Source organism: Budorcas taxicolor, chromosome 16, assembly GCF_023091745.1.
Source record: "Budorcas taxicolor isolate Tak-1 chromosome 16, Takin1.1, whole genome shotgun sequence".
NCBI lineage: Eukaryota > Metazoa > Chordata > Mammalia > Artiodactyla > Bovidae > Budorcas > Budorcas taxicolor.
The window spans coordinates 6134219-6160021 of record NC_068925.1 but is presented as its reverse complement, the minus strand read 5'-3'; the positions used below and the strand labels follow the sequence as shown (position 1 = coordinate 6160021).

The following is a 25803-nucleotide window of genomic DNA, read 5'->3' as shown; positions in this document are numbered from 1 at the left end:
TGTCAACAAAGGTCCGTCTAGTCAAGGCTATGGTTTTTCCAGTGGTCATGTATGGATGTGAGAGTTGGATTATAAAGAAAGCTGACCACAGAATTGATGCTTTTGAACTGTGGTGTTGGAGAAGACTCTTGAGGGTCCCTTGGACTGCAAGGAGATCCAACCAGTCCATCCTGAAGGAGATCAGCCCTGGGATTTCTTTGGAAGGAATGATGTTAAAGCTGAAACTCCAGTACTTTGGCCACCTCATGTGAAGAGTTGACTCATTGGAAAAGACCTTGATGCTGGGAGGGATTGGTGGCAGGAGGAGAAGGAGACGACCGAGGATGAGATGGCTGGATGGCATCACTGACTCGATGGATGTGAGTCTAAGTGAACTCCTGGAGTTGGTGATGGACAAGGAGGCCTGGCGTGCTGCGATTCATGGGGTCGCAAAGAGTCGGACACGACTGAGTGACTGAACTGAACTGAACAGTAAAAGAAAAAGAGAAATAGAGCAGAGGATACATCACCAAATTGGGTTTTGACAAACATCCATACTTAATCAGCGCTGGGAAGTCCCGGGTCACAGCACATCTGGGGTCCCAGTTGGAAAGAGGTTCCAGGCAGCACCCGTTCTAGGGGCAAGGCTTCGAAGATTGCAGTTCAGGGTTCCCACTTATAATCCCAGGACACAAACTGGTATCATCATCATCTGTGAGCAGCTCTGGTTTCATGTTACTGCTGTTTGTTTTGTAGTGTAAAATTTGGAATGTTAAGCAGGGGGCTTTGGTTGGCCAGGGCCCTCTCCAGGGGCTCAACAGTCCCAAGATTTGTGCCCTGTCTTACCTGTGGTGCTGCAAGGCTTGTACTCACAGCAGGAAGTCAGGGCGCTCACAGCATAGTTTCCAGGCAGGTCCCCTTGGGTCTTGGCTCCTACTTGTCAACTACAAATTAATTTTTAGGTTGATAATCTATGCCTTCTTATCCAGGACATCTGCTATGTACAATAGTTTTCCCAGCTTGAAATTTCTAATCTTCCCTTGAATAAACTTCCTCAGCTCCTTGGACAAAGATTGCTTTGGTGGCTATACTGCAATAGGCCTGGTCAACAGCACAGAGTCTGGCATTACAGCCTCTGAGTGTGACTGGGTGGGAGCCCAAGGAAATAAGGATCTACGGCCCTTCCGTCCTCTGGGCTCCTCTGACTTTGACTTTGTGGCTGGGTGGCTCAGAATAAAGGCGTGATGGGTCAGAAGTGTAGGAGGAGCTGGAGTTGGGGCTGGCCCCACATTAAAGGCAGAAATGGTGGTGGACAGAGACGGCTGAAAATCTTATCTTTATATAGCCAAGGTGGACTTCTCCTTTATGTAACTGTGTCATCAAATGAAAGCAATTAGGATTTTTTTTTTTCTTGGTGGATGGACACACTGCTCTGAAATTTTCATAAGCAAAATTCGACTGAGTAGGGGCCAGGACCCCAGGTGCTTAAATCTGTGTCTCCAGGGTACACAGTGATCCCTTTCAGGCAAACCCGAACTCTCACTTCTGTCTGAGACCGATTTTTTTTTCTTTGTTTTGGAAAATATCTGCAATTTATTGGAAAATTTCAAAACACTGTGCAGCATATTACAGACATTATCTCAATCGTTTCTCACAGAAGCCCAGTGAGGTGGATATTACCTCCACATCTTAGAGAATGTAAGAGTTTCAGAAAGGATAAACCATTGGGAAAGATCAAACTGCTAGGGAGAAGCCAAACCATAATTTGACCTTACTACTACTACTACTACTAAGCCGCTTCAGTCTTGTCCGACTCTGTGCGACCCCATAGATGGCAGCCCACCAGGCTCCCCCATCCCTGGGATTCTCCAGGCAATAACACTGGAGTGGGTTGCCATTTCCTTCTCCAGTGCAGGAAAGTGAAAAGTGAAAGTGAAGTTGCTCAGTCGTGTCCAACTCTTCGCGACCCCATGGACTGCAGCCTAACCAGGCTCCTCCATCCGTGGGATTTCCCAGGCAAGAGTACTGGAGTGGGTTGCCATTGCCTTCTCTGAATTTGATCTTACTAGGTCTCAAAAATTATTCTTTCCTGAGCACTCTACGTTTTAAAAATTGCTTTGGAAACACCCCCCCACCCCGAAATAATGTCTAAATGCAAAAACGTACATGCGCGCATGCTTAGTCACTCAGTCACTTACAACTCTTTGTGACCCAGTGGACTGTAGCCCACCAGGCTCTTCTGTCCATTGAATTTTCCAGGCAAGAACACTGGAGCAGTTTGACATTTCCTACTCCAGGTAATCTTCCGCACCCAGGGATGGAAGCCGCATCTCTTGCGTCTTCTGCATTGGCAGCAGGATTCTTTACCACTGCAGCCACCTGGAAAGCCTGAATGTAAAAGGTACATAAAGATGTCCAAAGCTGTTTTAAATAACAGATTTGAAGATCATTTGTATAGTTTCCCCCTCTCAGTAGGAGGTCAAATCTGGGACTAAAGTGGATTCCTTGTTATTATCACATCATGTAAAATAAAAAAAAACAGGGAGGAGAAAAATCTCAGAATTCCAGCTGTGGCCCATAGTGTACGATAAAATGCAAAGATCTTAGTAAACCAAAGCCCTTAAGAAAAGCATTCGAGAGGCCTGCGATTTTAATAAAACCCAAAAGTTCAATTAACTTTGCGCAGCTTAACTAAATTGAATGGGATGAGAGCTGGCAGAGGGCCTACTCGACACACCACGGCGCTGATGGATGGGAATGAACGGAATCTCTTGGTCCGGAAGGGTTACCGCAGCGGGAGCCGCGCCTGCCGCTCGCGCAGGCGCAGAACCAGGCGGCCAGGATGAAGGGGCGGGGCGCACCGCTCTGAGCAGGAATCGCAGTCCCGCCTTCGGGCTTCAGTTCCCGGCCTTGCCGCTAGGGGCGGCCGCCAAGCTGAGCGGGCTCGGTTTCCAGCCGGGCCGCTTTCCCAGCCGGGCCTCAGCATGGCTGCCCCCAGGGCCGCGGGCCTGGCAGCCGCCGTGCATCCGCTTTCCTGACAGCTCGCGGCGTCTGTGGTCTCCCTCTCTTCCCCAGGCCACTCCAGCGGACATGTTTGCCAAGGCCTTTCGGGTCAAGTCCAACACGGCCATCAAGGGGTCGGACAGGTGAGGGGGAAGAGGGTCCCGTGCCTGCCCACGAGGGCATCCCAGCGTCTCTCGAGCTTGGCCGGCTCGCAGCCTTTCTGTGCTCGGTCAGCCGGCCTGGGGTGGAGGCCGAGGGGCACAGCCGGAGAAGGGACCCCAGAGCGGGGCAAGGGTGAGCTAGACATATTTTGAGGGTGAAAATGGGAGCGGAGGCCCGAGTTATCTCCCAGGCTGTCTTTTTTTTTGGATATTCTAGTGAGTTTCAAAGAGACGTAATTCAGTCAGCGCGTATTGACTGTAGTCTGTTCAAAGTGTCGCGGATGTTGCAGAAATGAAGGAATACGGGATCCCTGCCCTACTTGGAGCTTTGAGTCCCTTGGGAGAGATTGGACGGGGTACAGAGGACTACAGGTATATGAGAAGCCTCTAGTCACTTCTCATAACTCGGGGGAGAGACACATGGAAGGTGAGGTGGAAGTAGATGAGCCATAGGTGGTAACTGTATCTGTTCAGATAGTGTTGCATACGCAGATATCACCTTGGGGATTTTAGAACCAATGTTCTCTAGTTGTCATTCTTGATGCCCTGGTGTATCTGTTTGATCATAAGCTGTTAGATTTGCCAGCCATATATGAGAAAGTGGCAGATCCAAGAGTTACGCGTGGAGTCAAGAAGGCCGGACTTGAGTTTCCAGTGGCAGGCTAACTTGGACTGCTCACCGGGTCTCAGTTTTTTCTTTCTTTCTTTGTGAAGTGCAAAGACATGCCTCAGGAACATGTGAAAGTAGATGAGACACTGGATGAGAAAGATAATGGGATGTTTTGGAAGAGTGTGTGAGAATAGGGCATCATCAACCAGACTTCCTTGGGCCTCATGATTTTTTATAGTAAGTCTTTCTGAGTCCTCAGTATTTATTAAAATCTATGCAGGCAGCCTTCATACCAGGTATGTGTGCCCTCTGCAGGAGAAAGCTTCGGGCTGATGTGGCAGCTGTTTTCCCCACTCTTGGAACCGATCAGGTCTCTGAGTTAGTGCCGGGAAAGGAAGAGCTCAACATTGTAAAGCTGTACGCTCACAGAGGAGATGCAGTGACTGTGTACGTGAGTGGTGGTAACCCCATCCTGTTTGAACTGGAGAAAAATCTGTATCCAACAGGTATGGCAGTGGCATAGAGATGCCCTTACTGTCGTCTCTGCCTAATATTTGTTTCTCCTTGTTTCTTCCACTAACCTGTCTTCCTTAAAACAAAGGAATGCAAAATCTCCCTAAGAATTTTTTTGTGTTTTGTGTCTCTAGAATTGGATCATACAAAACCAGAAACTGCTATAGAAGGGAGGGGGGAAAAGGGCTAACACAAAGCAAAGGTTGTTGCCGAGGGAAATGCTAAGGTGAAGAAACACTTGTTTCTAGAGGGTTGACCAGTAATGGAGCAGAGGTCTTGAGAAGGGTTGAGTTTCAGTGAAATGAAAGTCACTTAGTTATGTCAGATCTTTGTGACCCCATGGACTGTTTAGTCCATGGAATTCTCCAGGCCAGAATACTGGAGTGGGTAGCCATTCCCTTCTCCAGGCGGTCTTCTGAACCCAGGGATCAAACCCAGGTTTCCTGCATTGCAGGCAGATTTTTTCTACCAACTGAGCCACCAAGGAAGCCCAGGAATACTGGAGTGGGTAGCCTATGCTTTCTCCAGGTGATCTTTCCAACCCATGAATGAAACCAGGGTCTCCTGCATTGCAGGTGGATTCTTTGCCAGCTGTACTACCAGGGAAGCCCCTGAAGTTGCAGGGCATGTAAAAAATGTTTCTTAAAACTGTCACTAGTGTCCTTTTCTTAAGATACTGAAGAGATACTATGATGGGAAAGAAGCTGAATTAATTCAACTCCATACCCAGCTGTCTTAGTGATGCACTTTTGTTGAGACATCTCACCAGAGTTCTTTCTTATGCTCTTTGTGGCTCTCAGGATTTTGTTGCTTGCTTTCCTCACAGGTCTCGCAGAGGCAGTGTCTTTTTCTCTTTTCCTTTCCTGGTGACATCTCCTTTGTCCTTTGGGGCTTTTCTTCCTCCCAGCTTGGCTGTAGCAATGCAGTGCAGATTCTACCCCAGGCCACCCCTACCTTACCCTGCTTTGCTGTTGTACGCATACAAGCCCATTTTGTATGTGTGTACACATACAAGCCCCTGCTAATGACTATGGAAACAGGGAATAAAATAATAAATGTGAAAAAATTTCAAAATGTCTTGTAGGCTGGTGCTCTGGTTTTGGATTACTTGCTTCTGAGATCATAAATGAAATCCCTGTTGGGTCTCTGTCCCTATAGTGGGACAGTGGATCAGAATCCACTGTGGCCCTTTTCTTCTGCTCCTGCAGTCCGGGTGAAGCAATAGGTGCCTTCAAGGCTCAAGTGACATCCAGTTTCTGAAGTCTCTGCCTTCTTCAAGGCTGCAGCCTCTTTAAGAAGGGAGTCAGCCACATGTAAGCTGTATGGAATGTTTCCCACAGGAAAAGGGGCACTTGATTCCCAGAGTAGGGGAAAGGGATACTGGGCAGGCAAAAGCAGATGTTCACCTAATCGCTAGTTTTAGCCTTACATGTAAATATCCAACTTTGGCAGTTAATCTCTTAAAGCTGCAGTTCACTTCATGTGTCTTCCTACCAGTAAAAATGATAACTTCTCAAGATCACAGATTGAGAGAAACTAATGCAGAGAACTCAATATGTAAATAATTGGATCTCTAGGGCTAAAGGAAACAAAGATTCTAAAATAAATAGCATGTGACATATAAACTGCTTCACAAACTTGGGGTAACCTGATTTAAAAAAAGAATGCAGCTTCTTTGGACATCCCCCCACAACCCTCTCTCTAGCTTTGAGTTGAAGGTCTTTGCTGTATTTTGATGAACGTGGCCTAGTGTTTGGCTTTGCCCATTCCCAGAGGATTGACTCTTGGCAGTAAGTGTTTTCTGACCCTCTCTTTGGACAGTGTATACCTTGTGGTCTTATCCCGATCTTCTACCAACGTTTACAACATGGCCTCTGGTGCTCGAAAAATTGGTTGGGGGAGCAGGTAAGAGTATTTTCTTATATTCTGGATATGGTCTAAAACCTACTTCAAAAGAACTAACGCCTTTGATAAATGTACCCGTTTCGTGCATTCATATGGAGAATGGTTTCCCCCCGTGTCTGCTGCGCCTCTCACTTGGCTGCTTCCACAAGCTCCCTGGGCCTCAGAGGTCCTGTGGTAAAGCTTAAATAAGATGAGTGCATGAAGTCCCTTGTGAGCCGCCGTTGGCTATCCTTTAGGTTAATAAGATAACTTGGGGAAACCAGACTCGGATAGATCACGGCAGCTAGACCCTCAGCTTGGTCCTTCAGTTTGACCGCTAGCCTCCCAAAGGGTGGTCTGGCACTCAAGCTGCCGCTTTCTATTTTCATTATGAATAATGTAGTTGATAGTTAATGAATGTTTGTTGACTGAATGAAGGAACGATGAAGTAAACTGTGGAATTAGCTGTGATGCTTTTGTTTGCTGCAGATTTGATGCTGCCGGGACTGGTGGTGCCCCCTGCTGGCCTGCCTCAGGTACAGAAGGGTGACCTCTGTGCCGTTGCGTTGGTGGGGAACAGGTACTGTGCTGGTCAGCTGTGCCTCTGGGGGGCAGACTTAGAGAAAACTTGGGAGGGGTGGGAATGACAGCTTCACAGCATGTGGATAAAGGATTAAAGGAGAAAACAGATTCTTCCTGAAAAATCCCGAGAGTGGAAATGGCAGTGAGCCTGTGGAGTGTGCACACATCTGGGCCAAGTATATTTGTTATTTTTTTTTCCTCCTTAAAAAAATTGTTTTTTAGATTTACAGACAAGTTGCAGAGATAGTACAGAGTCCTGATATACTTCTTACCCAGCCTCTAGTCTTGATAACATCTTATATAACCACGGTACAGTTATCAGAACTAAGGAAATAACATTGGTTCAATCCTGTTGGCACTATTACAGAGTTTATTCATGTTTTCCTGGTTTTCCCACTATGTATATGTATTAAAAAATTTTTTTTGTTCAAGGATCCAGTCTAGGGTGCCACCTTGCATTTAGTTGTCACGTCTTCTTAGTCTCCTGTGGTGTTTTCTTGCTTTCCTGCCTTCCATGACTTCAGGACTATTTTAGTGTGACATCCACATCATCATCATCTTTTAATTATTTTTAATAGATTAATTGAGGAGATAGAGTTTATATACTGTAAAATTCACCTATTTCAACTGTACAATTCAGTGATTTTTTTTTTAAGCCTATTTATAGGGTTGTTTGGCCATCAGTACACTAAATAAATAAAATTTATTTAATAATTTATTAAAACTTATTTAAATTAGGAAATAATCGTATGAACAGTTATGAAAAATCAAAATCCACTCACCCCATAATTCTTTTCTCTAGAAGTAACTATTATCATTCTGATGCATAGCCTTGCCAGCCTTCTTCAATGCATATATACAGGTGCATATACAATGTCTGATGTGGGTTGTGTATGTTTAAAAATACAAACAAGCTCTATCCCTAGTACTTTTTCAATTCAGATCATGTGAATGTTGTCCATGTCAGCAAGCACAGATAAGCTGAACCATTTTACCCGCTGTGGGGTGATGGAGAAGGTCGTCTCCGGGCGGACACTGTGGTTGCCTCTACTCTGTCACAAACGAGAGCTTCCTAACGCTTCTGCGGACACCAGGGCTAGTATTTTCCTAAAGCAGACGCTAAGAGGCAGAGCTGTTTGGCTGACGGTCGTGTACGTCTCCTGTTGCCCTACAAAAACCCTGTCGATTTTCACTCCACCTACAGGGTACATGGAGCCTGTTTCTGTACGTGCTCCCTGACACCGGATATGATGGGTTATATTCGTTTGTGTCATCCTGAATGAAAAGTGACATCTCATTATTTTACTCATTGCTTCTTTGAGGGAGAAAGACTATAGGCCTTGAGGGCGGGGGGGGGGCGGCGGTCAGTATTTAAAGATTTTACTTTCGCTGCTCATAGTCTCCTATTTTCCTTGCACCTTTTGGCACCAAGCACCTAGAAAGGTTTCCTTCCTGTTTACATGTAGCAAAACTTGACTGTTGGAAAGAATGGTGATGTTATTGTTTCCCCTGCCCCACCCCCAGCAATCGATCCCAGATAGGAGAAAACGATGGAAATGTGTATTTGGCCTGCTTAGTTTGACATTTAGAATGAATGTGGGAATGGAGCCTGGGTGGTTTATGGCAGAGGATGAGGGTAGAAGGGAGTTTATTAAAACTTCAAGCCATATTTGAGACTGAAGTTCTTGAGCCATTGACCCTTCCAAAGGTGGAAGACAAAGACCCTTCTTTTAGGAACTGGGAAAGAAGCCAAATTCAAAGATTCTGTGGCAGGAACTGACCCATGGGCACAGTAAGTGGAGCCACCAGATAAGCAGATATTTTTTTGCAGTTCAGGTGTTGGGAATTCAGCCCTTGAATCTTCTCCCTTGGGTCCAGACAACCTTGCCCGGCTTGTATATTCCCCTGCTGTTCGACAGCTAGACACCGATCCTTACAGGCAGTGTATGAGCAATTCTTGAGTTACACTGGGATGACAGAGATTTGCCATTTGGGCTTTGGAATTTTCTGTAGTTATTGTAAATATGTGGTCTTCTTTTTTTGGATATTATGGACACATTCAGTTCTTAGATGGCTACACCGAGCAAGCCCTGTTATAAGAGCTAACTCAGAAAGAACCTCTAGTTGGTACCACACATCTGTCTTCTCTCTTCCCAGTGGCACTCATCAGCCTACTTTATGGCATGGGAAAGACCTCCCTTCTCAACCTGTAAATAGGAACGCTCTCCCTTTTTTTTTTTGGCCTTCCTGCATGGCATGTAGAATCTTATTTCCCTGACCAGGGATTGAACCTGCATGAATAATTTATATTTTTGAAATTAAAGAAAGAGAACTTTTAAATATCCTTCTGAGTCCTGTCTGCGTTTGATTCATAATAGGGATAAAACAGTGATATCAGTAGATGAGTTACTTACCCAGAAGGGATATTTGGTCAAGGGATTTTTGAAAGTCATGTGTGTGTGTGTGTGTGTGTGTGTGTATTAGTAGCTTGGTCGTGTCTGACTCTTTGAAAGTCATATTTATAGGTAATTTGAAGAGGATTGGGACTGCACTGAGTTTTCGTTCTGTGGTATAAGTGGGTGCTTCCGGTTTGCAGCCGTGGTGCTTTGAGCACCTGAGAAAGCCAGTCTGGCGGGCGCCCTCCTGGAAGCGTTTCCTGACCCTTGTCTCCTCCTCAGAGCCCCCGTTGCCGTCGGAGTCGCCGCCATGTCGACAGCTGAGATGCTGGCCTCGGGTCTGAAGGGAAGGGGCTTCTGTGTGCTCCACAGCTACCAGGACCACTTGTGGTGGGCTCAGTCTTTCTTCTGTTTTACGGGGAAGCTGGGTGGATGCAGAGGACCCAGGGCCTGGGTTCAGAAGTGAGGCTTTTGGTCCCTGTCATGTCCTCAGTTGCTGGGCAGACATTAATTTCCCTGCTCAATATGAAAAAAAAGACTTTTTTTTTCCTTTTTAGAGAGGAAATTACAGAGAACTGTAATTCTTTTCTAGGTAAATTGTAGACTCCTAGGCCTCGAAGAAGGCCTTTGGGATTGTCTTCTCTCTCAGCGCAGCGATGTCTTTAGTTTTATAGCACTGGTCCACCTGGCCGCCTCTGCGTGTACATTCAGGCATCTTCTGGCCCCATGACGAGGGCTCAGAAGTTCTCACATCTGACTCCAAATCAAAGCAGAGTACCTCCTCGGGCTCCCGGGTGATAATCTGGTTACTGTTATGTTGTTTAAGTTTTACATTTTGGATCTCCTCCTCATTACGGAAGTTGCCCTTTCTCACTGTGACCCTTGCTCTCTGGAACTGTATCAGAGCTTATTTTCTTGTCCTTCAACCAAAATAGTAAATAAATAGGGCTCTTCTCAAAACCAGCATACCCAGTCCTTTGGCCAAGTGTTGTGGCCTGTTGGTATAGATTTACCCGTGACATTTTTAGTCGGTCTTCGAGTTATTCGCTTTACAAGTCTCAGCCAGACCCTGGTTTGCTGGAGGTACAGCCTCATCCGTCTGGGTCTCAGCAGATGTTTGCAGGCTGCTTACTCACGAGCTCCCAGTTCCTTGTTTTCTGTCAGTGTGAGAAATTAAGGTCTTGTCTAAATTGTTTTATTAGCAGCTGCCTCGTCTCCCATCCTCCCACTTTTTGAAAATACTTTGAGTATTTACATGATCAGAATAGCCTGAACATGCCCTCTGGCCTCACTATTAGCCTCATTAAAAGCCTTGCTGCAGCTGTTAGTAAACTTAGTTTGACCTGCATAATCTTAGTTAAAGTAAAGCTTTTTGCTTTTACCATCATGTCTTCGGAAGGCTTAATGGCATAGAACCATTGATTTCTCTACCCTGCAAGTTAGGTTGCCTTTTTTTTTTTTGATGGAGGTATAGTTGATTTCCAGTGTGTCGGTTTCAGGTAAGAGCAAAGTGATTTTAGTGGTCACTAGTATATCTAGCGATTCCAGATGTAGATATGTACATGTACCTTCTTTTTCAAATTCTTTTCCATTAAAATTTATTATAAGATATTGAATAAAGTTACTGTGCTGTCCAACAGGTCCTTGTCATTTATCTGTTTTAGATTGCATTCTGGTTTAACACAGAAGCAGCTGTTTTACACTCTTGAGCAATTCAGTTATTTGTACTTTGTTTGCTACTCTCAGCCTTGGGTTTGTATTTCACCACTGGTACTACAGATGCATTTGCAATCTTAATTTTGTTATTTAATTCAAAGTGGTTTTATTTTTAATTCATATGAAGGGAATACTTTGGGGGGGCTTCTATGTAAATATATTGTCTTTAATTTTTCTCTGTCCCTGAATTCCTGTTAATATTAAGGAGGAGGCAAGAATTCCTCTCCCCATTTCAGAGATGAGGAAACTGAGGCATGGGACTTCTCTGGGCCCAGAATTGAAAACAGAGTTGAGATGCATGCCCAGGCTCTCTGGCTGCTCCCAGACACCCCTGCCTGTGACTCTCATTCTCCCTGGACCCCTGCTGGCCCCCTGACCGGGTTGGAGAGTGTGGTGGCCGCTGCTCAGTGTTTCTGACATGAGTTTTTTGCAGGCGATCTGGAGACAAATCCAGCCCACCGTCCATTGCCCCACTGGCTCTGGATCCCCCGGATCTCAGTGAAGGGAAGGGATGTGTCAAAGCCGACACTGCCCTGCAGGGCGACATGAGGCAGCTGACCTTGGAGGAGGAGGAGGAGCAGGTCCAGCGGAGGTGTGAGGAGAAGTCCCTGTCAGAAGCCGTGGAAGACCCCGGCTCTGGGGGCCTGCACGTGGACCCCACGGACAGCAAGACCCTTCAGGGTACAGCTCTGGGGGTGGAAGGTCTGCTCTTCCGGCGCAGGAGGCTGACGTGCACTGCGCTGCTTCTGACTAGGCCTCTGGTGGGGAGGGAGACGGCCTTGGCTTTGGTCAGGGAGGTGCCCAGCGCTTTGGTCTCACCTCGGAGTCTTTCCCATGAGTCACGTCTCCCCGGGTCCCCGTGGGCCCAGCTGCACAGCTCGCCAGGGTTTCTCTGGCTCTGACTTCTCGGTCAGGGAAGTGTTGCTTCTGGCTGGATGGGACCCTGAGACCTGCTGCCTCTTCTAGGGTCAGCCCTCTGTGGAGGCTCGTGTTCTGGAGAGTCTAGGCGCTTTGGCACCAGGCAGCGGGCTCCCTCAGAACCCAGGGGTGAGGCGGGGTGTCACCGCGCAGGCCTCTGCATCCCTCCGGAAGGATGAGGTTCTCCTGTTCTCCTTGCAGAGCAAATGGACGAGCTTCTGCAGAGATGCTTCTTGCAGGCTTTGAAGTGCTGCGTCAGAAAAGCTGACCTCCCGTTGCTCACCAGCACTCTTCTGGGCAGCCACATGTTCTCCTGCTGGTACGGAGGGTCTGGGGGGCAGGGGGCAGGGGGGCTCTCTCCTGCTCCTCGGTGGTCGGATGGGACAAGGCCGACGGGGGAGTTGTCTGAGGAGCATGATGTGGAAAGCGGGAAGTGGAGGGTTGATCTGGCAGATACTGAGTTTTAAAAGCTTAAATGTGAGCCAGTGAAAGGATGCTGAGGAAATGAGGCTGAAATTCCCAAGGTGCTCTGAGCCCCGCCTCTGGTCTGGTGAAGCTGGGCTCTCTTGCAAATCGGGCAGCATGTCCCATCCAGGAGGTGTCCTGGGGCAGCCTGTTTGTCTGAAAGTCCAATCCCCTCATGCTTTTCTGAAGGTGGGCTGGATGAGCTTGTGTGAGAAGGAAGAGTTGATGTGAACCTCCCACCCCAGCCCCAAACGCAAGCCACCAGCAGAGGGAGTATTGTTACGTGTGGATTACTTCTGGACTTTGAAGCTGGGATCACAAGCCAGCTCCCCAGGGTGTTGGAGCAGGGTGGATTTGAACCTGTAACCAGGCTTGTTAGTGCCCTCATTCCCAATACTTGTAAGGCTGCCATCAAGATCAAATAGCCTGACATTTCATAAGCAACCAATGAATATTACCATGTCAGGAGATTTGCTTATTGATTTTCACCCTAAGTCTGAATTTCTTTCTTTTTGAGAATTTTGCTCTTTTTTTTTTTTAATGATTTTAATGTGATTCTCTTCCTCTTCATGTGAGCTTCTTTAAGGCATTCTATACAAGCGTGAGGTCTGGAATGTGTGGCAGGATACTTGGTAATTTGTCCTGACCTTGTTGGGTTGCATGTAACTGGGGAAAGGGATCCTGGAATATTTTCTAGGATAGAGGTTCTTAACCTGGGATGGGTTCTAGAAAGGATCCCTGTGAATCCAAACTGCTATTGCTTATCACATATTCAGAGAAAATGTACGTTCTAAGGAGCCTTCATTAGGGGCTTCTCCCCCAGAACTAATAGCTGTGGGGTAGAGGCTCCAAGCTTTTTCGATAAAGAGTCAGATAGTAATTATTTTAGGCCCTACAGTCTCTCTTGCAGTTGTGCACGTCTGCCGCTGTGGCCTTGGCGCAGCCGTAGGTGGTAGATGAACGGGTGTTGCCGGATTTGGTCTGCAGGTTGTAGTTTGCCAAATCCTGCTCCAGCCTGGCTGCCACAGTGAGCTTGGTGTTAGAAAGACTCACCTGGAGGTGAGACTTCTGAGGACACAGAAGATCGTCTAGTTTGAGAGGAATATAAAACTGTATCTAATACAGTAGCCATGAGCCATGTGTGGCTATTTAAATGAAAATTAAATGAAATTTAAAATGTATTTCCTCAGTCACATTAGTCACACTTCAAGTTCTTAATATCTACATGTGGCCTGTGGCCACCACGTTGATAGCAGAGAACATTCCCTTTTCACAGGAAGGTGTGTTGCACAGCAAGGGTCTATAGTGTCTGAAGTCTTTACCTCTTTCTGATGCTGCCACCAAGCAGAAAGTTCTGGAACAGCGGCCTCTTCCTGAGCATCCTGGAGGAAGGCTGAGGAAATGGCCTCCTCTCAGCGTCAGGCAGGTTTCACCCTACTGCTTTGTTAGCTTAACTTGCCTTTTCCATCTGCCATCAGCCCTGAAGGACGACAACTGGACATAAAGAAGTCAAGCTACAAAAAGGTAAGTGGGTCCCTTCTCTGCATGCCCGCACAGGGAGCTGTGTAGGGCACTCGTGGCGTGAGCTGGTTGACGTGGGGAAGCCTGTCTGCAGGGCTGATGCTAGAGTTAAGCTTTTTGATTCCAGGTAGAGTGGGGTAAGAAAGCTCTCCCGGGGCTGAGGCAGTTGGGTGGGCACCTGCTCCCCTCTCTCCCTCCCAGCCCTTTATACCCAGTCTGAGTTCCGAAGGGCTTCACCCGTTAGTTCCCAGCCCTCAGGACGAGGACAGGGACTGTCCCACGTCCCGCCCAGGCCCTGCCTGGATCGGCGTCCAGCACATCGTAGGCGCTCAGCGCGTGTGCGGAGTCGATGAGGCCCCTACCGCTGGCGCTCTCTCCCTTAGCTCTCTAAGTTCCTGCAGCACATGCAGCAGGAGCAGATTATACAGGTGCAGGAGCTGAGCAAAGGGGTGGAGAGCATTGTGGCCGTGGACTGGAAGCACCCGAGGTGAGTGCCGGGGGCCTGCTCACCGCAGCTCAGCTGGCCCCGGGGCACCTGGGCCAGGACTGCGGAGCTCGGAGACGCCAGTATAAAATGTGTTTTTTCTTTCCTTCTGCTGGGTTTCAGGATCACATCTTTCGTCATACCCGAGCCCTCCCCGACCTCCCAGACAATCCAGGAGGGTAGCAGGGGACAGCCCTATCACCCTCCAGATATAAAACCCCTCTACTGTGTCCCAGCCAGCATGACCCTGCTCTTCCAGGAGTCTGGCCACAAGTGAGTTTTCAGAGAGCAGCCCTTCTCTTGCCTGCTTGGTGTTCTGGCCTATAACCCTCTCAGCCTGAGTAGTGCTCTTCTGTGACTGGCAAAACCTGCTCTGCCCTCTCCTCCCCCTCCCCCCAGACCCAGCTTCAAGCCTCCTTCCCCTGGGCAGGGTCTCCGGACTCAGTGAGCGAGAGAGTAGGTCTCTCCCTCTTCTACCTGTGACGAGTCTTCACACGGCCCTGCGGGCCTCAGGCAGGAGAAGGGAAGAACGCAGAGCTCGAGAAGCTGAGGACAGCGCCCTGCTGAGCAGGGAGTGAGTCTTGCTGTTTACGGTTTGTCCCCCAGCACAGCGTGAGTAACCTCCTGGTCGCTTCTCACCCAGGAAAGGGAGTGTCCTGGAGGGCAGTGAGGTCCGAACAGTCGTCATCAACTACGCCAAGAAAAACAACCTGGTGGATGCAGACAACAAAAAGTGAGTGGATGAGGAGGGGGGCTTGCCCCGTGTCTTTCCACACTCACCTTCAGCAGATGTGGGGGGTGGCTGGGAGGGCGGGGTGCAGGGGCTCAGCCTCCTAGCAATAACCAAGGCCAGTGGTTTCTAAACCATAGGCCATGGACAGTGAGAGTTGTGGCCAGGGTAGTCAGATCCGTATATACCGTCCACACTGACTGCAGCCTGAAGAAGCATCATCTCTTAATGTGTCTTGGGGTTTCCCTGGTGAGTCAGTGGTGAAGAATCCACCTGCTGTTGCAGGACGCCCAGGTTCAATCCCTGGGTCGGGAAGATCCCCTGGAGGAGGCAATGGCAGCCCACTCCAGCGTTCTTGCCTGGGAAATCCCGCGGACAGAGACCCCTGGCTGCCCGTAGTCCATAGGGTTGCAGAAGAGTTGGGCGTGCCTGTGACTGAACAACAGGAGTGACCTGAACGTGAGCATCTACCGTTGATGGTCAAATGCAGGCGCTGTTGTGAGGAACAAAATGCACACTTCAGAAAATCTTAGCAAAGCCGTCTTAGCTTTGTGGTATTCTCTGTTTTCCTAGCAGGGGGATGCAGAAGGTAAACCACTAAATGAGTGTGCCATTAATTTTGTTGTTGTTGTTAATTACAAAAAACACCCTCATATCCAAAAGTTGAGAACTACTGGCTTCATCATGGTCAGTTAATAACATAATTGAGCCAGGGATCCCAGAGTTCACATTTTTTTCCCCCATACCACTTTCCCCTCCACTGCCTACTTCTCCTTTGTTCTAGGAAAGCATATGTGTACCTCCCATCCAGAGAATACGTTGCATCCTGGACTGTGAACCCCTAATTGGTTCCAATAATCCTGATTGACCGTGACCAACACATAAGAGACTGGGGCTACTTACTGCTTCTTGTTTCCCTTTAGTCTCGTGAAGTTGGATCCCATCCTCTGTGACTGCGTCTTAGAGAAGGATGAACAGCACACAGTCATGAAGCTTCCGTGGGACAGTCTCCTGAGCAGGTAGTGGGGATTGGCAGCCCCTCTCTAACATTGCCATCCCTTCCCCTTGACGTCTATCGCATTGGACGTCATCGTCCCTGACTTCCGTTCCATAGTTCACACTGTGTCAATCTGCATAAACACAGGCATGGGTAATTCTGATGTGGAGGGTCTTTGGGACAGTTTGGGCCAACACAATATAGAAGAGAAGGAGAGAGGAAAAGAACGTTAATTAAAAGTAAGAAGTTCAAAAAGAGAAACAAAGTGGGAGTCGGGGATGGGGATTGTCTTAAAGTCTTTTCAAAGGAAGGATTCTTATACCTTTTCTTTTCCATGGAACCAAAACCGAAAATAATTTATATCAGGAGTTAGCAAGCTATTGCCTGTGGGCCAGATCTGGCCTGCTACCTGTTTTTGTGAATAAGGTCTTAGTGGCGCAAAGCCACGCCCATTTGTTTACATAATATCTACTCTGTGTTCTTGCTAAATGGCAACGTTGAGTAATTTCAACAGAGACCATATGGCTCTTAAAGCCTAAAATATTTACCATCTGGCTCTTTATAGAAAAAGTTTGTCTCTCCCAATATATGTGCTAGCAAAAGAAAATCTGGTTAGACAAAAGGTAGAGATTCCTTTTGGTAAAGGCTCCTGGAAAAGGTGCATGATTGGAACCTGTCAGAAATGCGAAGCTGTGCTTTATCCGGCTGGGTAAGGTAGAGTCTAGAGACAGAAATCTGCCACAGGGCCGCTGGGCAGGTTTTCAGAAGGCCAGACCTGTGGACAGTTTCCAGGGGCTCCTCTCAGATGTCCCCTTCCCTGAGTCGGTGGGTCTCTGCGGTGGCTGCATGTTGGGGCGCTTAAAAACAGGTATCTTCCTTGAGAGCCTCCTTGTAGCACAGAGAACTCCACTCGGTGCTCTGCGGTGGACTAAATGGGAAGGAGGTCCAAAACAGTGGCGGTGTTTGTATACACACGGCTGAGTCACTTTGCCGTGCTGCAGAAACCGACACGGCAGTGTAAAGCGATTACAGTAGCAGTTTTAAAAAAAATGGATCTTCACGATCAGAGTTTCTGACTCAGTTGGTCTGGGGTGCAGCTCCCTAGTTGATTTGCATGATTCCACTCTGCAGCCAGAGGCGAACCACTGCTTACAAGATCAGCTTCCATCTAGCCGCCTGCTGGGCGTGAGCTATGAGGAAATGGCTTCTGCTGGCTTTATCAGCCTCCAACTCCCATTTCAGATGTTTGGAAAAATTGCAGCCTGCCTATCAAGTGACCTTTCCGGGACAAGAGCCCATTGTGAAGAAAGGCAGGATCTGCCCAATCGACATCACCCTAGCACAGAGAGCTTCGAACAAAAAGGTAATTTTTAAGAGATAACATTTGAAGATGGTGATGTAATCTTCCTGCTAAGTTCTAGTCTTTCTAATGTGATTGGAAATTTTTAGATTGGCCTCATACACCTCAGAAGTTGTTTAGGAAACACCCATGTTTGTGTGACTGGGCTGAGTTGTATGTAAAACATGTGAAGCTGACCCCCTTCCTCCTTGTCCTCTAGGATTCTGTGCTAGGAAACTTGCTAGAGCCTGGCTCTAAAAGTGAACAAGATCTTGTATTTACTTTTTCCTTGGAACTCTGGTATGGGCCTTCAGCTCTTCTTTTTCTGTTGCCTCTTGGGCCTTGTTCAGTGAAAATAACTGGTAAAGAATTGCTGAAGAACTGAGCGTGTTTAGCTTGGCAACACAGTCTTAAGAACAAATTACATCTGTCCTCAAATATGTGAAAAGCTGTCCTTGGGAAAAGGAGTGCATTTACTTTGTCTGTCTTGAGAAGACAGAAATAGGGTTATTGGGTAGAAATCCCAAAAGACAGACTCTAGAAGTGTGTGGATATGAGCACAGGCTTTGAGATTGCAGACTGGGTTCCGTGTGGCTTTGCCTTGCTGCTTGACTTCGAGCATGATACTTAATGTCATTTTTGCCCGAGTTTCCTTATATGAAGAATGGGGATAATACTTGCCTCATAAGGCACTGTGAGGATCAAATGAAGGAATATATGTAGGTGAAATATTTATGATACTACTTGGCATATAAACGCTCAATAAATGAGAACCAAGTGATAATAAGTTTAATAATTAGCAATAGCCACCATTTCTTGAATGTATAATTATATACAGTGACGGTTTTGTTTTTATGTTTAAAAGAGCCCTTATCTCTTAGAGATACATACTGAAATGTTTGTAGATGAGATTTCTAGAAGGATTTGCTTTAAAGCAACATAGGAATGCGGGTGGGTGGGGATATAGATGAATCAGGTTTGGTCATGAGTTGAAAATTCTTGGAGTTGGTGATGGGTACATGGGGCTCATTGTACTCTTCTACTTTTATTTATGTTTTAAATTCTCCATTAAAAAAATTAAAAAAAACTTTAGAAAAAGCATATGTAGGAGAAGGAAATGACAACCCACTCTAGTATTCTTGCCTGGGAAATCCATGGACAGAGGAGTCTGGTGGGCTACCGCCCATGTGGCCGCAAAGAGTTGGACACAACTTGGCAACTGAACAAACAAACAAACAAGAGTCTATGTTCTATGTGGGATAAGGTATCTGTCCCACTAAATATAATACGTAACGTATACAGGCACACCTCCTTTTATTGTGCTTCTTTTTATTATGCTTTGCAGACAGTGTTTTTTTTTTTCAAATTGAAAAAGTTTTCAAATTGAAAGTTGCCTGTGGCAGTTTTTGTGTCAAGCACATCTGTTGGTGCCATTTCGCCAGCAGTGCTCACTTCTTGTGTCTGTATCGCGTTTCGGTAATTCCTGCAATATTTCAAACTTTTTCATTATTATTTGTTACGGTGATCTGTGACCATGGTCTTTGATGTTACTGTTGTGAAAAAGATGGCAACTCATTGAAGGCTCAGGTGATGGGTGGCACTTTTTACAAATAAAGTATTTTTAAATTAATGTACATACTTTGTTTTTTAACATATAATGTTATTGTACAGTTAATGGTATAGTGAAAGCATAACTTTTTAAAGATATTTTGTTGAAGTACAGTTGATTTACAGTGTCGCTTTTAATTTCTGCTGAATACAAAGTGATTCACTTATCTATATATAGTCTTTTTTCATATTCTTTTCCATTATGGCTTATCCCAGGATGTTGAATATAGTTCTCTGTACTACACAGTACGAACTTGTTCTTTGTCCATCTTGTATACACTAGTTTGCATCTGCTAATCCCAGACTCCCAGTCCTTCCTTACCCACCCTCTTCCCCTTTGGCAACCACAGGTCTGTTCTCTGTATCGGGGAGTCTGTTTCTGTGTCTTCAGTTCAGTAGCGCAGTCGTGTCCGACCCTTTGCGACCCCATGAACCGCAGCCCACCAGGCCTCCCTGTCCATCACCAGCTCCCGGAGTTCACTCAAACTCACGTCCATTGAGTCGATGAGGCCATCCAACCATCTCGTCCTCTGCCGTCCCCTTCTCCTCCTGCCCTCAATCCCTCCCAGCCTCAGGGTCTTTTCCAATAAGTCAGCTCTTCGGATGAGGTGGCCAAAGTACTGGAGCTTCAGCTTCAGCATCATTCCTTCCAAAGAAATCCCAGGGCTGATCTCCTTCAGAATGGACTGGTTGGATCTCCTTGCAGTCCAAGGGACTCTCAAGAGTCTTCTCCAACACCACAGTTCAAAAGCATCAATTCTTTGGCACTCAGCCTTTTTCACAGTCCAACTCTCACATCCATACATGACCACAGGAAAAACCATAGCCTTGACTAGACGGACCTTAGTTGGCAAAGTAATGTCTTTTCTTTTAATTTCATGGCTGCAGTCACCATCTGCAGTGATTTTGGAGCCCCCCAAAATAAACTCTGCCTCTGTTTCCCCTGTTTCCCCATCTATTTCCCATGAAGTGATGGGACCAGATGACATGATCTTGGTTTTCTGAATGTTGAGTTTTAAGCCAACTTTTTCGCTTTCCTCTTTCACTTTCATCAAGAGGCTCTTTAGTTCCTCTTCACTTTCTGCCATAAGGGTGGTGTCATCTGCATATCTGAGGTTATTGATATTTCTCCCAGCAATCTTGATTCCAGCTTCTGCTTCATCCAGCCCAGCATTTCTCATGGTTTACTCTGCATAGAAGTTAAATAAGCAGGGTGACAATATACAGCCTTGACGTACTCCTTTTCCTATTTGGAACCAGTCTGTTGTTCCATGTCCAGTTCTAACTGTTGCTTCCTGACCTGCATACAGATTATTTCTCAAGAGGTCAGATGGTCTGGTATTCCCATCTCTTTCAGAATTTTCCACAGTTGGCTGTGGTCCACACAGTCAAAGGCTTTGGCATAGTCAATAAAGTAGAAGTAGTTGTTTTTCTGGAACTCTCTTGCTTTTTCGATGATCCAGTAGGTGTTGGCAATTTGATCTCTGGTTCCTCTGCCTTTGCTAAAACCAGCTTGAACATCTGGAAGTTCACAGTGCACGTATTGCTGAAGCCTGGCTTGGAGAATTTTAAGCATTACTTTACTAGCGTGTGAGATGAGTACAATTGTGTGGTAGTTTGAGCATTCTTTGGCATTCCGTTTCTTAGGGATTGGAATGAAAACTGACCTTTTCCAGTTCTGTGGCCACTGCTGAGTTTTCCAAATTTGCTGGCATATTGAGTGCAGCACTTTCACAGCATCATCTTTCAGGATTTGAAATAGCTCCACTGGAATTCTGTCACCTCCACCAGCTTTGTTCATAGTGGGCTTCCTAAGGCTCACTTGACTTCACATTCCAGGATGTCTGGCTCTAGGTGAGTGATCACACCATCGTGGTTATCTGGGTCATGAAGATCTTTTTTGTACAGTTCTTCTGTGTATTCTTGCCACCTCTTCTTAATATCTCCTGCTTCTGTTAGGTCCATACCAAATCTGTCCTTTATTGAGCCTATCTTTGCATGAAATGTTCCCTTGGTATCTTGAAGAGATAATTTTCTCGAAGAGATCTCTAGTCTTTCCCATTCTATTGTTTTCCTCTATTTCTTTGCACTGATCACTGAGGAAGGCTTTCTTATCTCTCTTTGGTATTCTTTGGAACTCTGCATTCAGATGGGTATATCTTTCCTTTCCTCCTTTGCTTTTCTCTTCTCTTCTTTTCGCAGCTATTTGTAAGGCCTCCTGAGACAGCCATTTTGCTCTCTTGCATGTCTTTTTCTTGGGGGTGGTCTGGCTCCCTGCCTCCTGTGCAGTGTCAGGAACCTCCTTAAGTCTGAATCTGGCATAAGGCGTTCGTGATCTGAATTACAGTCAGCTCCCGGTCTTGTTTTTGCTGACTGTATAGAGCTTCTCTATCTGGCTGCAAAGAATATAATCAGTCTGACTTTGGTGTTGACCATCTGGTGATGTCCATGTGTAGAATCTTCTCTTGTGTTGTTGAAAGAGGGTGTTTGCTATGACCAGTGTATTCTCTTGGCAAACCGCTATTAGCCTTTGCCCTGCCTCATTCCTTTCTGCAAGGCCAAATTTGCCTGTTACTCCAGGTGTTTCTGACTTCCTACTTTTGCATTCTAGTCACCTGTAGTGAAAAGGACATCTTTTTTTGGTGTTAGTTCTGAAGGGTCTTGTCGGTCTTTATAGAACCGTTCAACTTCAGCTTCCTCAGCATTGCTGGTCGGGGCATGGGCTTGGATTACTGAGATTTGTTCTTTTTTATGGCTGAGTAATATCCCATGTGCCACATCTTCATCTGTTCATCTGTTGTAGGTTGTTTCCATGTTTTGGCTGTTGTAAATAATACTGCTGTGAGTATAGGGCTACATTTGTCTTTTTGAATTATAGTTTTGCTTGGATATATGCCCAGGAGTGGCTCAGAGGTTAAAGCATCTACCTGCAATTTGGGAGACCTGGGTCCAATCCCTGGGTCAGGAAGATCCCCTGGAGAAGGAAATGGCAACCCACTCCAGTATTCTTGCCTGGAGAATCCCATGGACAGAGGAGCTTAGTGAGCTACAGTCCATGGGGTCGCAAAGAGTCGGACATGACTGAGCGACTTCACTTTCACTTTCACGCCCAGGAGTGAAATGACTGGATTACATGGTAATAGAAACCTTTATACTGTTTTCCATGGTGGCTGTACGAATTTATATTCCCACCGAGAATGTAAGAGGATTCCGTTTTCTCCACACTCTCTCTAGCATTCATTATTTGGAGAATTTAATGATGGCCATTCTGACTGGTGTGAGGTGGTACATTATTGTAGTTTTGATTTGTATGAGAACGTAACTTTCATGTGCACTGGGAAACCAAACAATTCATGTGACTCATTTTACTGTAATATTCGCTTTATCATGGTGGGTCTGGAATCGAACCCTCAGAATCTCTGAGGTATGCCTGTCTTGGATGGGGTAAAAAGAAAACTTCCATTTAGAAGCACAAAAATTAATTATTTGGATGAATAGATGTGGTTGTAGGGATGGTGAATATAGGGTGAGGAGGTTGCAGAGGCCCCGGAAGTTTTCTGGAGGGGGCACGTGGTCTGTACCCACCGTCAGTCTTTTGTCTTGCCCAGGTGACCGTGGTCCGGAACTTGGAGGCCTATGGCCTGGACCCGCGCTCAGTGGCTGCCACCCTCCAGCAGCGATGCCAGGCTAGCACCACCGTCAGTCCTGCCCCGGGGCTCAAGGACAGCCTGCAGGTTCAGATCCAGGGCAATCAGATCCACCACCTTGGCCGGCTGTTGCTCGGTGAGCATCCCCCCTGAAGAAGCAGAGACGTTAGTCTTACTTGGCAAAGATCTTCCTACCAACTAAAGTCACTCTAGTGGGTTTAGCATGTACATAGCTTTTAGCAGCCAGCGAGAGGTAGAACTAATGTTTGCCCTTTATCTTTTAGCCCCCAAATTCAATGTTTTGTCCACCATCCTAGTAGAGAAGTTTTCTTTCTGGTTTTCCTTTTTTATAAACCATTTGTTGAGCACTCAACCTTTGCTAGGTACTTTGCTGGGCTTTTTGCAGGCTTGATGCTGAAGAAACATTTCTGTTTTGCAGATGAGGAAACAGGGTCAGTACTTTGTACTGAGATAATTCGGCTGTTCAGTGCTCTGGTTGGGCTTCCAACCTTGATTTGCAGAATAAACTCTTTTAGTTCAGTGAGCAAGACCCACCCAGTCCAGCCCTGTCTCCCCTCCACCTTCGCTGGCAGGCCCCTGACTCCCAGGCCAGGCCTCAGCCGTGCTGGTCTCCTTGGTGGCTCCTGCGTGCACCCCACATTCACCCCTGGCTGCCTCCCTCTGTGTAGTTCCCTAGCCTCGAATGGCCTCTCGCGGCCTTAAAGGTGCATCGGCCCAGCTCAGGGGCCACAGGAAGCCTGTCTTAGAACATGTCCCATTTTAAAATTTTCTATTTCCTTAAATTGACATTTAAAAACCTGCTAACATAGCACTTTCCAATTGTGTCTATATTTCTGATTAGTGTCTACACCTGGGCTAATTTATTCTGCTGTCTGAACTCCCTGTTAGAATGAGCATCTTGAATCAGAGACCTTACCTTTTTCATTCCCAAGGTCTGGCACATAGTAAATGCTCAATAAGCACACTTACTTTATGGTCTCAGGCAGTACCCAGCAGTTAACTTATAGAGTTGCACCCCTTTAAGTGAAGAGCCCCATGTGAAATACAGAGGAGAAAGGCAAACACATAGCTGAACTCAGACACACGCATTCTCGCTTACGAGAGAATCACAAATGCCTGCAGCACACCTGGAAAGTCGTTACCAACGTGAAAGTTGCTGAAGGACTTCAGCCTCGAGGCATGAGGATGCGTGCCCCATCCCGCAGGGGTTGACTGTGAGCTGGGTGTGGAAGGGCAGGTTGCGTGATGGAAACGGTTTGAACTGAGGCTCGATGGCGGGCATGACCAGTGGGGCGGGAGGGCCGGGAGGCGGCTCTGCAGCTGGGGACCCCGGCGTGCGTGCTGAGTTGCTTCAGTCTCAGTCCACTTTGTGCTGCCCCACGGACTGTAGCCCACAGGCTCCTCTGTCCACAGAATTCTCCAGGCAGGAGTACTGGAGGGGGTTGCCATTTTCTTCTCCAGGGGATCTTTCAAACCCAGGGATCGAACCCGTGTCTCTTACGTCTCCTGCACTGGCAGGCGGGTTCCTTACTGCTTGTGCCACCCGGGGACTTGGAGATCGGGGCAAAGGAGGGTCATTGTAGATGGAGGGGAAGGGGCAGGCAGGAGAGAGCATGCGCAAACTTCACTGAGGAGTTTCTGCCTTTTGGATTGTAGAAGAGTATCGGCTTCCTCGAAAACACATCCAAGGCCTGGAAAAAGCCCCTAAACCTGGCAAGAAGAAATGACAGACTCTAATTTCATGTGGTTGATCCAGTGGAAATCCAGGCTCTGGGCTGGTAATTTATATGAATATTTTGTTTTTGCAAATTAAAAAATATATATAGATATATATATAATTCTTTACCAAAATAAATTTTTATTCTAATCTGAATTGGATTCCCTTTTGTTTCTTCCACTTAGCTAAACTGTATTACTGAGTTTTCAGGTTCGAAGCTGTTTGAAAGGAGCACTGGAGGCCGATGGAGGCTGCTCCTTCCGTTCGTGTGGTTTCAGTCATTTGGTGTGTACTCTGCCTTTAAGGCCCCACAGCCCATCCAGAGCTCAGGGAAGGGGAGCCTGCCAAATATTCAGTAACCTCTTGCTATTCTTACTACCTAATTAACCTCCCAGCCCCAAAATCATTCCTTCAGATATCTAAAGGGCTATTTGTATGTTTATATTTGTCATCATTCAAAAGAAGGAACAGTTATCTCTTCCTTGAGCAAAGTTTAGGCTAGACCAGACATACACAGTGAAAGCACATTAGGACATGGGTTTCTACACAACAGTAAGTTTCCCTCAGCATTGACAACTGCTGCTGATAGCTGTGGGTTGTGATGTGGCTACAGGGTAGATGGCTTTGCTACAGTGAAGAGTCTTAATCAACTAATGCTCCTTTAGCCTCAAAGTCTTCACCTGGGGCTCATGGACAAGGTCTTCAGAGGGTCCGCGGAGTTCTCTGAAATAGTGCGTAAGATTTTGTGTGACCATTTTCCTAAAGGAGGTTACCATGCGTTTGTCCAGTTCCCAGCTGGATCATGTGAAAAGGTTCAGACCCCTGCTGTGGTCCCTGCTCAGTCTGACGGTCACCAGGGGCCTCCTTGTGCAATAGGAAGGAGAAGGGCTGAGCCAAATCACTGCAGAGTTATCTGCTTTTTACCATCAAAAAAATAAAATTACTTCACTTTACTTTTTTTCTTGCTCATCTTGTTGTTTTTTTTTTTTTAACCAAGATAAAGACTCGAAAATACCCACAATATTCACAAATTCCCCACCTGGGGCTTGAATAAGAAGAAAGGGATGAAGGTAAAAATGTCTGTGAGGGCCCTTGCCTTTTGTTATGAGGCTCTGAATAATCGGTCTTTTCACTGCTGACTCACTGTAAGTAAACTGCCTCATTTTACTGATCTGCTCTGTTAACATAAGCATATGAAAAACTGAGAAAGAGATCTCTAAAAATTGACCCCAAACAAGATTCTGTTACAACAGAACCCTTGGACAGACAGAGGTTGATCGGCGGGAGTTAGAGTAGTCGTGAAATGTGGTCCTCACATGAATACAAATGACACGTAGGGAACGTGTGGCGGTGGAGTCGCTCAGTTGTGTCCGTCTCTTGCGACCCCCACGGACTGAAGCCCACCAGGCTTCTCTGCCCATAGGATTCTCCAGGCAGGAGTACTGGAGTGGGCCATTTCCTTCTCCCAAGAAAACAGTGCTTTATAAAATTCTCTCACAGACATAATTTGTT

General features: G+C 46.6%; 1 protein-coding gene across 1 annotated transcript; it reads left to right on the top strand.

Moving 5' to 3' along the window:
* Positions 1-2965: 2965 nt before the first annotated feature.
* EIF2D (eukaryotic translation initiation factor 2D) lies at positions 2966-24348 on the top strand. The gene is made up of 15 exons (XM_052653815.1): positions 2966-3125; positions 4069-4259; positions 6088-6171; positions 6640-6730; positions 9411-9518; positions 11278-11525; positions 11964-12081; positions 13706-13751; positions 14132-14235; positions 14356-14505; positions 14876-14965; positions 15886-15981; positions 17202-17322; positions 22515-22689; positions 24231-24348. Exons 1-15 carry the CDS (start codon positions 3070-3072, stop codon positions 24299-24301), a joined length of 1749 nt encoding a protein of 582 aa, XP_052509775.1. The 5' UTR covers positions 2966-3069; the 3' UTR covers positions 24302-24348.
* Positions 24349-25803: the final 1455 nt, after the last annotated feature.